The sequence below is a fragment of the Gavialis gangeticus genome, unplaced genomic scaffold (assembly GCF_001723915.1).
Source record: "Gavialis gangeticus isolate Ggan-Ray unplaced genomic scaffold, GavGan_comp1, whole genome shotgun sequence".
In the NCBI taxonomy this organism is placed as follows: domain Eukaryota; kingdom Metazoa; phylum Chordata; order Crocodylia; family Gavialidae; genus Gavialis; species Gavialis gangeticus.
Window position 1 is genome coordinate 88,667,671 of NW_017729024.1, and position 15,039 is coordinate 88,682,709.

At 44.3% G+C, this 15,039-nt stretch overlaps 1 protein-coding gene across 2 annotated transcripts in view; it reads left to right on the top strand.

The window, feature by feature from the left end:
• Positions 1–15,039, top strand: part of FANCC (Fanconi anemia complementation group C) — a 203,345-nt gene that overhangs the window by 71,038 nt on the left and 117,268 nt on the right. For both annotated transcript variants that reach the window (XM_019517352.1, XM_019517350.1), the window contains exon 5: positions 1,014–1,108. In XM_019517352.1, coding sequence (XP_019372897.1) covers positions 1,014–1,108 — 95 coding nt within the window. The remainder of the gene's footprint in view (positions 1–1,013; positions 1,109–15,039) is intronic.

A 15,039-nucleotide genomic window follows, 5' to 3' on the forward strand; every position in this document is an offset into this window, starting at 1 on the left:
TTATTAAGGTTTATAATACAGACACAATTTTTTTAGTCTGGGCTGGCATTTGGTATACAAGTTCTCAGACTATGCAAATAATTTTAAAAAGCATTATATGAAACTATATATATAATTATATATTTTATACATTTATACCTAAACTCGTTAAAAATGGAACTGTGGGAATTGTTCACACTCCTGACTGAACTGGCTACATAGTCATACTGACTTACTGAAAAGCATTAGAATCTCGATACTCAGTTCTAGCCTGCAGTAGTTTTTGTAACCTGGACAGGACCAGTACTTTAGGGTATGAAGCAGTACTGGAAGTGACTTGTTGCTTCTCACACCTATACTATTATGGATCAGTAGAACTGTGTTGTGTATTAGACCTATTGGGCATTTTCCCATTATCCATTCACCACACCATTCCTCTGATCCTGAAGAGGAAGTTGCAATACAGCTAGATTGTGAAATCCTTCTGAATAAATGCGTGTCTGTCTGTGGTGTGCAGCAGAAAAGTCAGATTTCCAATGCATGTGTAGTCTTAGTCTGTCCCCTATAGGACCCTAAGTTGGCACCCTAATAATGAATGATTTTGCCAATCCAAAACTGAAAGCCTATGAGACCCTTGACATCATGAAAAGAAGGCCCGGTGGTAGTGGCACAGAAGATAGATAATTTGCCTGGAACCCAGGACTAAACTTGATTTATTCATGTAAGCTTCGATAACAAAATAGTAATGAATTTTGTCTAACAGTGACTTGTAGTTATGGCTAATTATATCAAAGCAAAATACTGTATATAAATATTAGCTAAAAAGTTACTGCACGCTACACCATGCATTCTTTTAAAACTGCATATGAATAATACTAAGTTTGTGATGTGAACTTTATAGAATACTGAGAATACACTGAAATTCGAGTCATGGATATTTTGGGTGTTATCTTGGATAAAGAGTTGTAACTCAGCGTTTTCATTTTGAGAGGTTTTTTTTTAAAATGTAACCTTATTTGCTTCCCCCCCTGTAGATGAAAGCCAGAAGACTCTAATATGGTGCTTATGTTGTCTGTACAGCAGTGAACCACAGAGCCCTGTGGAATTGAAGGCCAACAGCTGGATACGAGTAAGCGAATGAATCCTCCCCTAGACTGCTTTGAATTAAATTGATTATTTAAAGGTGCTACATCTACAGCATAGAGACAGCATGTCATTTCAGAAACCGCTCCAAAAACAGCCTCCATACATATTGTGTTGAAATGTGTTCCACTCTAATTATAACACAATCTGTGCTAGTCTGTCATTTTGAATGTTAAAAAGATGTGTTTAAATTAGAATAATTTTAATGGTCTTTAATACAGTGGAGCCCAAAATCTAGTAACTGTAAGTAAGAAATAAAGACCACAGATCATAAGGGAAAGAGAGTGCTATAAAAGAGAACCTTTCAATTAGGGTAAAATAAATAATCTGGAGAAATGCCATTGTTTGTTTTGAAAACAATTCATATTTGCTCTGTAATTTTGGGGTTTTTTCCGTTTTGTTTAATCTCTCTTTCCTTTGGAGAAACTAATTGTATCCAAATTTTCTTCAGAGACAGCTAGTGAAAAAAATCTTATGTGCAGAGTTATATTTAGTGAGTTACAAAGCATAATGAATCCTTAACTACTTTTATGCTGGATATAGAGTTTTTATGTAGGCACACATCTGTGCAAATTTTTTTTGCTTACACTCTGAACCAGCAAATAACTTAAGCGTATGCGTACTTAAATTACATAATACAAAAAGGTATTTGCTTAAATTCTTTTTTGTATCTATATTTTAGAACACATCATGTTTGTTGCATTTATGCACGCACAACTTGAGACCCTAATTAGGTTGTGATAAAAATACCAACAGTTAATGGAGCTCTACAGTAGCTAAGCCTTGTAGACAGTAGTTTATTGAGCTAACATAATGTATTTGTTAGTTTTTGCTAACAGTGTAGTTTTTAGAGGTACACATTGGTCCGATATCAGATAGGTGATGATATAAAGAAAACTGGCTGTATTGTATATTGGCCCAATGGGGCCAATAATTTGGCTTATAAATGCCTGTGCAGCTGCAGCACAGCACTCAGGCAGCGAAGAGCAGAGCCTGGCAGCATGGAGAGCTGCCTGTAGCTGGTAAGTTTAGTGTGGTGGAATGAGAGGGGGGAGGGAAGGAGTCGGGGGGGAGGGCAGATCAGCGCCCCCTACGGTGAGAGAGGAGGCATGGGCAGGCGCTGCCCAGGCAGGGCGGGGGGGGCACAAAGCTGTGGCTCATGGGGTGGGCAGGTGGCTCCCACTCCTGGTTGCACCCCAGGAGGGCATGGGGGTGGGGAGGAGGCAGCTCCCACCATTGCTTGCACCCTGGGAGGGCATGGGGGGGAGGGGTGTTCCCCCTGGATCTGCGCAGGGTGGGCTGGGTTGCAGCTGGCGCCGCACAGGGTTATTCCTGGCAGGGGCTGGGCTCAGAGCAGGTGCTGATGGCACTAGGAGGATGCTGCATCCACCCCAAATTTTGCTGCTTCTCTGTTCCCAGCACTGCTGCTGCCAGCCACCTGGTGCGTGGGTGGAGGCAGGGCATTGAGCTGGGGCTGCGCCAGGTGGCTGACAGCGGTGGTGCTGGGGGCAGAGCGGTGGCGAAATTTGGGGTGGATGCAGCATCTTCCCAGTGTTGCTGGCGCCCACTCCGAGCCCAGTCCCCACCGAGAAGAGCTCCACACATTCCCGGCTGCAGCCAACCCCGCCCTGCCCTGTGCAGATCCAGGGGGCTCACCGCCCCCTCCCCCGTGCCCTCTAAGGTGCAAGCAGTGGTGGGAGCTGCCTCCTCCCCCCATGACCTGCAGCTCTGCCCCACCTGGGCAGTGCCTGCCCCTGCTCCCTCATTTGGGGCATTGATCTAACCCCCCCACTCCCCTTCCCTCCCCTTCCACCACACCGGACTTACTAGCTGGAGGCAGCTGTATCAGAAATTGGATTGGTATCAGTTGATATGCCGCCTTAAATATCGGCTATCTATCAGTTTTGGCCCCCAAAATATCAGTGGACCCCTAGTAGTTCTTCTTCAGTTTCTTAGATAAAAAATTAGTACTTTTTTATCTAATAAACATTTGTACGTTTTACAAAGTAAGAGATTGATATTAAGGATGGGTACATAAATGAATGTGGGTAGTCCTATTTATCTTAATATGATGTACATATCTGTAAAGTCACATACATGCCTAAATATTTGCTAGACAGGCGCATACATCACATTTTTTTCAATAACTAAAGGCTAACCATAATCACATTTCTTTAGTTACTTCATGCATCTCCTGACCTACTTCCTTCTTGAGATCCTGTTGGAGCTAGTAGGCTTTGGAGCTTGTTCTGAAGACCCATATGTTTGGGATTTATTGTTCAGTAAAGTGGTTAAGTTTTTGGTAAAGGTGTTATGTAAAGGATACACACAGACACACGCACACCGGTGCACAGGTGCACGCGTGCGCACACACATTTTTTTCTTTTAAAATAGTTATGTCTTTTGCCCCTTCTTTTATGATGTTTCAGAGTCTGAAATAGAGAGAGGAGATTGTGCAGTCAAGCTTCATCTTGTTTGGTCACCTTCTGATCCCATGATTCTTATATTCCTTTCTGGCCAGTGGCCAGCTTCAGCAGGAGGGATGGGCAACCCAGCCTATTCCGTAGCTTAACAGTTGTTAGGCCTCTCTCCTGGGAAGTGGGGGTCATACGTTAAATCTCTCTCAGGTTGAGGAAACCCTAGAATTCACATTTCATTTTCCTACACAAGTGTTCTTGCCAAATGGCTATTGGGCAGCAAGTAGATCTTTTTTCTCCTCTGTTTTGGTTCAGAAAAGCATCTTCCTGATACATGATTTGGATTTTGAGATTGCATAGGTACATTGTATGCATCCTGAGGGTGGAAATTCATCTGCCACCAGCACCATCCATGTGTGACTATTGGTATCTGGTAGTGCTGTGTCCCATCCAGGGCAAAATAGGGTTGTCCTCCTGAAGTGACTCATTTTTTTTTTTGACCTAATGACCTCATTGGCTTAAATGGTAAAAAGACTAGCATTCAGGCAAAACATTTTTCTCATTTTTTTGGTTTTTTTCTTTTACCTAATTTTCGTCTTAAAAAATGTGCCAAACTTTTTCTTAAAGCTGGCTAGGCAAAATAAATTATTTTATTCTACCACCCCTTATGGCATCTTCCTTGCAGCTGATGGTGAGTATGATGTAAGTAAGTCCCAAGTCTGGGCTTTTGCAAACACGAACTAGAAATGATTTCACCATTTTCATACTCAATGCACATGGGAAACATTTTGCCCTGAAGGGTTGATTTTGAGAGCTGTCAAATTCATTTTTTTTAATGAAAATCCGATTGAGACTTTAGGAGCTTTGGATGTGTTAATCCACTTCTAGAATGTTTTACCTCATTCTTCCTGCAGAAGCTACATATTAAAAAGGATACAGAACTACATAAATATATATATAGATACAGAAGAGGCCAAGATGTATTTGTTGTGGGAACCTTAACTTTAAACTTTATCTTTTGTTTTGGAATACTCTGACAGGGATGTTAAATGTACAGTTCCCAGAGCTGCTTTATCTGGCCTGCCAAGCTATCAGTGAGCTACCAGAAGTTGAGGGGCATTGCCACAGCGGGATGGGGCCTTTCTCAGAATCTGAGGCCCACGGGCCCTGGTAAACATGGCCTTCAACAACAGGAAGGAGAGCAAGGCCTGCACTGATAAAGTCTTGCTTACCCTGTTGCTGCTTGCCCTGACACTGCAATCCCTGCAGCTGGCACTACCACTGTCCCCCACTTTGCTCCCCAACACCATTGTCTCCGGGCTGGATCTGGCCTTCAAAGGAGCCCCATGGCACTAAATGGAAAAAAGTGCAGATTGCTTCTTAGAAAACATTAGTAAAATATCAGAATTAAATGGCATCTGTGCCAAAAGTCCTGCTGACTTAAATGAGGCACTAAGGGTGCCTGTAGATGTGCAAAGAAGCTGTTCCAATACACTGTAATTACAGGATGTTGGAGTAGACTCGATTAATCAAGTCTGCTGGAGCATACTAATTAGCATGCTCCAGGAGTCTCTGTGTCTTGTGTATTCAGCATCCCCACATTTCAAAATGGTGGCAGGGGTGCTTTAACGAAAGCTTGTCAAATGTGCTTTAGTTAAAGCTCTCCTGCTGCTACTTTGAAGCGCAGGATACTGAATACGTGAGATGCTATGGGCACTTTAATTAGAGCAGCTCTCGGAGCTCCTGCACACACCCCCGGAGCATGTGTAAAGATGCCTTAAAAGAACTGCTGTAATTCTAATTTTAGATACTTACCCAGACAGATTCACTTATTATTCACGTATATCTCTAAAGATGAGGTGATGGATTTTACCTGAATTCCCAGAGTTTTCTTGCATGACACACAATCATAGGCACGTTGCACCTAAGATTGACATAAGACTCACTCTATGTGCTTTCTGCACTAGGTCTCTGTGCCTGCTCTATAAATGATGGTGCTAAAAAAAAAAAATCCCCACAAGTGGGGAAGACTGGAAAGAAGGTCCTACAGCTCCATATTTCCTTTTTATTTGTAGACAAATACATGGAGATAGATGAGCGCTTCCCAAACTCTGACAGATTGTGCAGCCACCAACGATACAACCTTAAATACCACCAGCAAATTTTTATCATATAAAATAATTAAAATAAATCTGTTAACGCATAACACTGACAGGTTGTCTGCATACTACTGGTGGTACCCATACTACAGATTGGGAACAGCTGAGATCATGAGCGCTGTGTGCCCCCAGAGACTGGAGGGGCATGGCGAGCTCCTGCAGGTGGTGGTGGTGCTGTTGGCAGCAGGAGTGTGGTGGCGGCAAGTGGGGAGGTCCTGCAAGTGGCTGTGGTGCTGTCAGAGGTGGGGGGGTGGTGAGCTCCTACTGGAGGTTGGTGACCACCCGCAGACACTGCCAACAGCAGTGGCTAGTGGTGGGGGTGCACCGCCACACTCAGGGTGTGCATGTGCACCTTTGTGCATCCCTTACATGTTGCCAGCAGCTAAGATAGATTATTATATTGTGTTTTTTATCTTAAAATTAATTGCATGTTATCTTTAACAAGTACCGTATTCTCTCACATATACCATGGCCCTAACTAAGATACATACCTTGTTTTTGAAGGGCAGAATGAGGGGGGAAAAAGGATCTTTCCTTGAACATGCGGTAAGTAACTGAGTAGCAGCAGCAAAGAAGTCCAGCATGCGGATTGTGCTGCTCCCTTTGAAGCATGTATAGCATTACTTTCACATTTCACATTCAGTGTAAACCCTGGGGACTTACACTGAAGAAACTGCTGTTACTGTATTTCCTCGTTTATAAACTTGCCCCTAATTTCCAGCAGCTTATTTTTGGGGAAAGGTGTCTTGTATGCAAGAAAACATGGCAATATCAACTTAAATATTTAAAACAATGGGTCCCAAATAGTAGGCTATGGACCTCTAGTAACCTACAGACCTTTCAGGATCAGTGGACAAATGGTTGTTTACATGGTTTTCTATTGCTAAATTGGCTGGTATTCTAAAAATAGAAAAAAACTACATTGACATCCTTTCAAATATCATCTTCCCTTGCAAAGAGTTGCTCAAATTGTCATAGGCATGGTACATACTTCTAAATGGGAAGAGGTGCATATTCGGCATTAAGAGGGAAATATCTACAAGACTATCTCTCTTCTCACAGACAGTCCACATTGGAAATAAGAAAGAGAAACTTTTGCTTAATTTTGACTGTGTTTATCTTTAAGATATCTTACAAAATACAGTGAGCAAAGATAAAGTTTGTTACTTAACTACAAGATGTATATTCTGTAGCATTTTAGAATTAGATGCAATTAAAAAATCCAGAGAGATTTGTAATAGTCCTAACCAAGTTGTAGCACTGGAATCCAGTGTCCCTTTTTCAGGCACTACCCAGATGTAGCATAGGAAGCCAAGATGTGTACTTCTACAGACTTCTCACCCATGAAATCAACTGTGACCTGGTGAAACCACTGTCTAAGAATGAAAGTGATTTAATTTCAACATTAGTTGACATCTGGCCTGCTCTGAGCAAAGATTTCTGAGACATGCAGTATGTGTGGTTGTAACATGGGCTTGCTGCCTGGTGGAACCAAAGCAGACTTGCCAGATTAATTTCAGTCATGCTGCAGGTTTTTCTTGAGCTGATGTTCCAGAAACAAAAGACCAGTTCTGTAATATTCTGAAGTGTTGTTAAAAGCCTTTCAGGCTTTTCTTTCTGGTATAATCTTATACATGTAAAACATTTTCATTTTTTTCATAAAGATTAGTAGCCTTATTTAGTTGCATTACTTTGGAAAGCCACATGCACTTACTAAGAAGTTTTCTTTGGAGTTGTGTAACAGGGCACCATCCCCAGGGGAGTCAAAAACCCCTGGAGGCACCCTAGAGTCCCCCTTTTTTTTACTTGCTTTGGGAACAGTCTCTTCTTTACTTACCTGCCATGTCTTGATGTTCCTTCTGGTTCTCAAAGGGGAGGCTGCCCCAGGGCAGATCTGGGTTCACTCCAAAGAATACCCAGAGGTGTGGAGCTCTTCCCTTAAGGGCTAATTTCACAGCTCCATACCATCCCTACACCATACCCCGTGCCTTGCAGATTTTGAATCTCCAGTCGGATAGGACACTTGTCCCGGCATCTCCAGGCCACTCTAGGCCTTTCCTTTTGCCTTTTGTTGGGGCCTTAGCCGTCTCGGCTTCCACCCCTCTACTCTGCCTGGTTTCACAGCCCCAGCCCACTGTTCTAGGCCTGGCTTCTGGGTCCAGCCCCTGTCTTTCATTGTGCCTTGTGCTCTCTGCCCACTTAAGGCTCAGTAACTACTCAGGCCCTGGCAGGGCTCAAAGCTATCATGTGCCTCACAGGCACTAATGGGACTTCCTTATACTGCCTCTCACAGTCCCAGCCCAAACTGCTGGTTTAAACTGCAAAATAACACTAAGCCCCTGAGCTATAACATAAGAAGAAAAACAAAAGAGGCAGAGTGTCTGCTTTCCAAGCACCTCTTTTTCTCTGGGTCCCTCTGTCCTTTTCCCTCAGCCTTCAGAGATATTTCTCTCTAGTCTCCTGGGCACTCTGTGACAGCCAGGGCTGGCCTTCTGCCCTGGCTAGCTCAGCCCAGGGCTTATATAGCTCTGGCCTGAGCTTTTCTCAGTCATATGACATCCACAGTCAGCTGACCAGCCTGCAGGGCTACCACTTACCCCCTGCTCTGCCAGCAGGCTGTGGTCTGAAACCTCTGTCCTTAAGGGTGCCACCCCACTTTCTAGTACCAGGGCTAGGGTTTCCTATTACAAGCTGGAAAAGCAGTGGGAGAGAAGTAAAGAAATATTTTGCAGTCACCTTGTCCCGGGAGTCAAAATAACGAGCAGCACTTACCGGCAGCTCGGGACAGGATGCACATGGGGCGGAAGGAGGAACCCAAGCAGCCCGTTAGCTGCCTTTTTGTGCAGTTATGGCTGGCCAGTGACGTCAGTGTTGGACGCTGGCCGGCTGGCAGAAATAAAAAATGGCGGCCGCTGCTGTGGAGGGGGTGGATAGCCGAGGAATGAAGCCGCAGCTGATGCTGGCAGCAAGGAAGACGCCACTCACTGGACCCGGGGAGCCTGGCAAGCGGGAGCAGATGCAGGCAGTGGAGAGTGGAGTACCCCAACGAAAGCCTGTGCAGGACAACGAGGGAGCGACAGGTTTGCCTGCCAGAGGCGGAGCTGAAGTGGCACCTGGAAGCAGAGTGGAACCCAGGTGGGAGTGCCAGGACGATGGGGCACGGAGGAAGGCACGACGGGGGCAAAGACCCCGGGAGAGCCCTAAAGGGGTTTGTGGTCGGGGTGGGTATTGCCACCAGGTTCCATCGGATTGAGGAACAGATGGGAGTGGATCCGGGAAGCAACGGGTCAAGAGGAAAACGTCCCCTCCCTGTTAGGTTCCGGGGAAAAGGATAGTAAGGGGCAGGGAATAGCTTACTTGTTGGTTTTGGTTAACATGTTTATTTGTGTTACCCCGGGCAAAGGAGCATAGGAGACGAGTGCCCAAGGGGCGGGACTGTGGAGAAGCCTTGGTAGGACTCCCCCCTCGTGGTTGTATGTACCCTTGAAGGAAGGGATGGAGGTGTGAAGGGCTGTGGGGTAGGCCCACATGGGCAAGCAGGGCCTTAAGCCACTGGCATCTAGACACAACAGCGGAGAGGGTGACCCCGCGAATAGAGGCCGCGGATAACAGCTGGGCGGCACACCGAAGGAGGCGTGAGGCCGGGGTGTAGGGGTGGCGGAGCCCCGTGAGCGACTGCCGGGCAAACCCCGGGCCATCGAGTATCCTGTAACCGACCCCACCTACTAAGGAACACCAAGTCATGGCAGGTGAAAACAGGGTTGGCAACGCGGGAAGAAGAGAACTACTCTGGCAATGACACGAACCCGGGAGGTGCTTGACATCCACCAGTAGAACAAAAACCGCTCGAGAGCGGTTATTTGAAGCCTGGCGGTCACACACCTCAATCCTTATTAGTTTTTTTTCCTTTGTGCAAGGTACCTTCTTTTCATGCCTTGCTTCCCTGTAAGGCTCATAAAGGATAATACTGTGCAAGACAGAGGTCTGTCAACACTGCTAGTTATTTTTAATGGCCTGCATTGTTGTTGAGCTTTCCTCTATGGAACTGTGCAGTTCTTTTGAGTATCTACAGACTCAGTAAAGCCATGTTCTATTAATTGCCTTGCAATGCAGTTTTGTAAATATTTCTACTAATTGTATTAATATGTTGTAACTTGTATGTGACTAGAATTCTATGTGTTTGTTCTCTTTCACATAAATCCATAAATATTTTCCTGTCATCTTTGTTGTTTGATATAATTTTATTTGAAATGCCATATTTGAGGCTCACATTTCTGTGTTAAAACTATGATTTGGATAATTTGTTTAATTATGTCAAGTAATTTCTTAAAGTTCCTAAATTTGGAGTAGCTTTCTATATGAAAGTTTTAAATATCCATTCAATATTGTAAATTGGGTTGAGGACATTCATATTGGCATTTCTGTCTAATTTGTTTATATAAAATTTGGCTTAATTTTGAACTTGCAATGGGCTGTGTATGAGTGCCTGGACATAACTCAGCTGTTAGTGGGTGCATCTACACGTGTGCTTAGCTGCTCAGTAGATTAATTTGCTGCAGTGTAAAGCATCACAGTCTACATGTGCAACGCTGTTAGACCACAGCAAACTAATTTTCGCTGCCATAAAATAGTACTATCAGGGACAGTACTGTTTTATGGCAGCAAAAATAACTGTGCCTAAATACACATGTAAACAGTGACCAGGGCATACATTTCACCTGGTCAGCCCAGGCAGCAGGGGGCCAGACCCCTGCCTACTACCTAGCCACAAGGCTCCATATGCTGGGGCAATCTTGTGCCCAGTCAGCCCCACGACCCCTTGGATTCCCTGCCAATCCAAGGCTTTTCCACACTGGCTCAAACTGCTTTGGTTCTGGGTGCAGTGTCTGCACATGCACCCAAGACCACAGCAGTTTGAGCCATCTACACATGCCATTAAGATGCTCTGATAAACACTGGTGCAAACTGGACCAGAGTTTATCACGTCACTTTAATGGCACGTGTAGATGGGCCCAGTGGGTGCATCCCAACAAGTGTGCATGTGCTGTTTGGGGCGCCTCAGAGCAGTTCGAGGCATTGTAAACTGCATGCAGTGCACATGCACTCATTTGCCACACTGCTAATTTGCAGCATGGTGGGTTTTTTTTACACTGGCCTGCTGCTGCTGCTGCCCCATGAGGCCCCCAGGACCCACAGATGCTGGCCCCAGCCTCCCCTACCTCACGCAGGTCACTTTGCTGTGCCCTGGAGCACATGTGCAGGGCATACCTGGGGACAAATAACGGCACAAATATGTACAGCTGTTATTTGTCCGGTGGGAAACTCACGTCCCTGCATGTGCATGCTTATTGGGATGTTCCCAGTGAGTACGAAAGTGTGCTTCACTGATAGGGAAGTAGTTTTGTGATCATTCTGGATGCAGGGTCCTCTCGTTGCAAGAATAACAGTTTAAAACGCATACTGTGGTGGACAGGGGCTGTCTCTTCCTCTCCTTTGCACAGCAGGGAGCACACTATCAGCAAGGAGTAAATTTAAAATATACCTTTGAGCCTTTTAGGCTCTTAGCATAGCACTACAGGTAGTGGACCACCGTTTTGTTGGACAGTGTTTTCAGCAGTGTGACAGTATTTGCCTGTGGGAACTTCATTAGTTTTTGTGAGCAACTAGCAAAGACATTTAATTTTTAGAAAAGGATTATTTTGCATGATCAAGAAACACCAGAAACATGTTTTGCTTCCGATTTTGTTGCAATTAAGAATTCTTTGCACTATCTTGGTTTTCACTAGAAAGTGACTTGAGACTCCCTTGCATTTTTTTAATGAAGAATGCTTAAAACACACTCTTGAAAATTGTTTTTCTGTCCCATAACTTTCCTTCCACCCCATAACTCAGCCCACCTTTACCTCTACTTTAATTCACTTGAGTGAATATAGATAACATAAAGCAACATCAGAATGGAAACAGCGTTTCCCTGTAGGGAAGAAAGAATATAGAGAACACTCTATCCACCCAGTTCTTTTCACAACTGCTAAGTTTATATATTTATTTAGTTTATTTTAGGGGGAGTTCTGTCTTTTGAATTGTATTAGAGTGTTTTGTAGTGGGTTGCCACTCCTCAGTAGGCCAGATCAAGAAATTTACTGCCAATTAAGCACAGGATGTTTGAGATTTTTAGTGATATTCTCCGGATGACCTGGGTTTTTTATGATCATCTTGACTTTTTCATTAAACTACAATTTTAATTGAGTTGGCTTCAGTTAATGAAGCACTGACCTTTCACCCTCAATATTGCACCCACCTCAAAGTTTAAGGGAAAATGAGTTTTAAACCATTTGCTTTTTGTGTACTGGTCAATTTGTGTTTTATTTTATGCAAAAGCAGTTGCTTCACATAACTGCTGGATAAATGTGCCATTCTTACTCTGCTAAAGATGTCTAAAGCCATGCCTAATGCGTGGTAGAAGTGTCTCAAGCACACGGCACTGCTTTGGGTGGGTTGTCTCCTAAACTGAAAGCAATGTTGCTGTGTCTGGGTGGTGGTTTGGGCAGGTTAATTAGCATTGCTGAATGACAGTGCCACTTAGTTGAGCCCTCTGCTAATTATTACGCTCATGGCAGTGTGGATGCAGTAACACTGCCACTTTTGGAGGCAGTGATCCTGGAGCTTGTTTGAATCACCCTTGCTGGCTGGGCACAGTAAATTTACCATATAGATAAAGTATAAAGCTGAAGTACTGGGAAGATGAATTAGATTTCACCTCAGAAATGGTAATCTCCCAACGTTGGACTAAAAATGCTGTATATATATATTTTTTTTTATATAGGAGCTGCACTTGCACTGACAGGTTTGTTTGCATCCAACAAGAACAGTAATTACCATATTTACTTGAAGATGACCCAAAATATAAGACAACCTTCTCTCCCTGCCCCCAATAATTAGATTCTGCATATGGACGATTCATAAATTTGTTGTTATTTTCCAGGTATCCCCCATAATCCATGTGATAATTAGCACCACTCCACACTCATTACTGGAATCTAGTGTTTTTGTCATGAATCCTGGGATCCTTCAAAAATTTATATAAGGATGAGGTGCAGAGCAACCTGGTCCACCTTCACCTCACGAAAGGCAGGGCCCCACTGACCATGTGTGACAGGCTGAGGGAGGGGGCAGCAGAGAGATTCTGGATGAACTATTTGGGGATGTTTGCCAGAAATTTTAGGCTGGTGAAGAAACAGGAATCATTGGAAATGGGAAAGAACAGCATAGCTCAACTATGGGAGTGAAGAGGAAGTCAAAATGTATGCAGTGTCATGGGTCACCATGAGCAGAGCTTGCTTGGGTGGTGTGGAGCAGGTATGGTCCTCTGCCTACCCCCCATGTGGCCACAGCTGCCCTCACAGTACTCCTCATGGGATTGAACCCTGCCTGGAGGAGCCCATACCACTCTTCTGCCTGCACCCAGCCCCATCCCTGGTCAGCGCACACAGCTTCCTGGCAGGGCTGCTCCCGGTGTGGCTACAGCCACCTGGGCACTGCTCAGCTCCCTCACCTCCAGTGGCTCTTCCTCCTGCCCTTGCTGCACTGCAGCAGGTAGTGCAGGGAAGGGCAGACGCTTGCCAGGCACCACATGCCCAACCAGGCAGTGGGGGGGAAGCTGCCCCAACACATGGGACTCTTGCTCCAGCTCTTGGTCACTTTCTACCCACTTGGCTGCTCACAGGTGGCTGCTTATCATGCTAGCTGTATTTTGCCTACCTGTAGTCTAAGATTATGTTTCCATCCAAAATATCATTGATAAGAAATGGAAGGAGAAAGAGAACAAAATATTCTATATATTTTGTTCTCTTTCTCCTTCCATTTCTTATCTTCCCTCAAATAAAATTTTTTTCATAAAAACTGGCAAACAAGGCAGGAAAATGTAACAAAATATTCTATATATATTCTATATATTTTGTTATATTTTCCTGCCTTGTTTGTCAGTTTTTATGAAAAAAGTTTTATTTGAGGGAAGAAAAGTAATTATGTTTCTGTCTTAATGCAGCCAGTTAAGTACATAGAAAGCACAAGAAAAAGAGAAGATTGTTATGCTCTGGACTTGGGAAGTCATTTGCAATAGAAAACAGTAGCATTATTGCTCACTTCTGAAGAGTGATAACTATCTACCAGCTAATAAACAGTGCTCTTCGTTTCTGTGTTCCAGTAGATGGCATTCTTTGTATTTTCTATATATACACAGATCTCTCTCTCTTTAATATAGTGTTCCAGTTGCATCATTCTTTTTTTATAGGAAACAGAATTATTTCAATTAATAACATAGTCTCCGAAACTACAAACAACATACTACTTTTTCAGTTTGTGTGGTATTATTTTTGAGTCCCTGCATTCTGATGGTATTTGCTTGGAGGAAAAATTCAGTACTGGTGGATTTCCCCCCTTCCCCCCCGCATTGTTTGTACCAGTTCAAGAGGGTAGCCAAACTTATTTCACAATTGCTGCATCTGAATCTATGTGGCAGGACTCATTTGTGTTTCTCCTTGATGACAGCTAGGGAATAATGATTGCAGCTAGAGAATTATACTTGTGATTTTATTCATTGTTATGATGGTGATGATGACTGTATGAACTTTTGTACTGCCAAAAGGCCATAATCAAGGTCTGGGCTTTGTAGTTTGCAGCACTGGATGTGCATAGAATGGAAGACATACTCACTTTCCCCTAAAAAGATTGTAACGAAAAATAGACAAGTCCTATAACGGATTGGGAGGGTCTTCCTCTCTCCATGTCAGTCAGATCACTCGTGTAAAAAACATGGATTTTGTAAACTACATGTCCTGGTGCGGGGTCCCCAGGGATGGCCGTGATGCTCTTAGGGCTCCGTGACTGTTCCAGCTTCACCCTGCGGGCACCTTTTAATCTTTCCTGCTGTGTCTTGTTGGTAAAGATAATAAGTAGGGAGGCTGCCCGTGAGTTTGTGTGGCCATGATTCTGTTGAACCCCACTAGACCCTGAGGGTACTTGGACCCCTTGACAGGTCCCACTCCAAGTCAGTGCCTCACGGGACACCCTAAGCCTTATAGGCTAGATGTGTGACTCCAAAACCTGCCCTTTCCCGTGCCCCGTGCCTAGCAGATGGTATATGAATATTGTTCCCTCTGTTGGGGTCTCAGCCTCCCCCCCATTCATAGTATCATAGAAGTAGGGTCAGAAGGGACCTTGTAGATCTTCAGGTCCGACCCCCCACCTGGGCGGGAGAAAAACTGGACTCAAATGAGTCCAGCCAGGTAGACATCAAGCCTCTTCTTAAAGATCCCCAGGGTAGGAGCCAGCACCACTTCCCT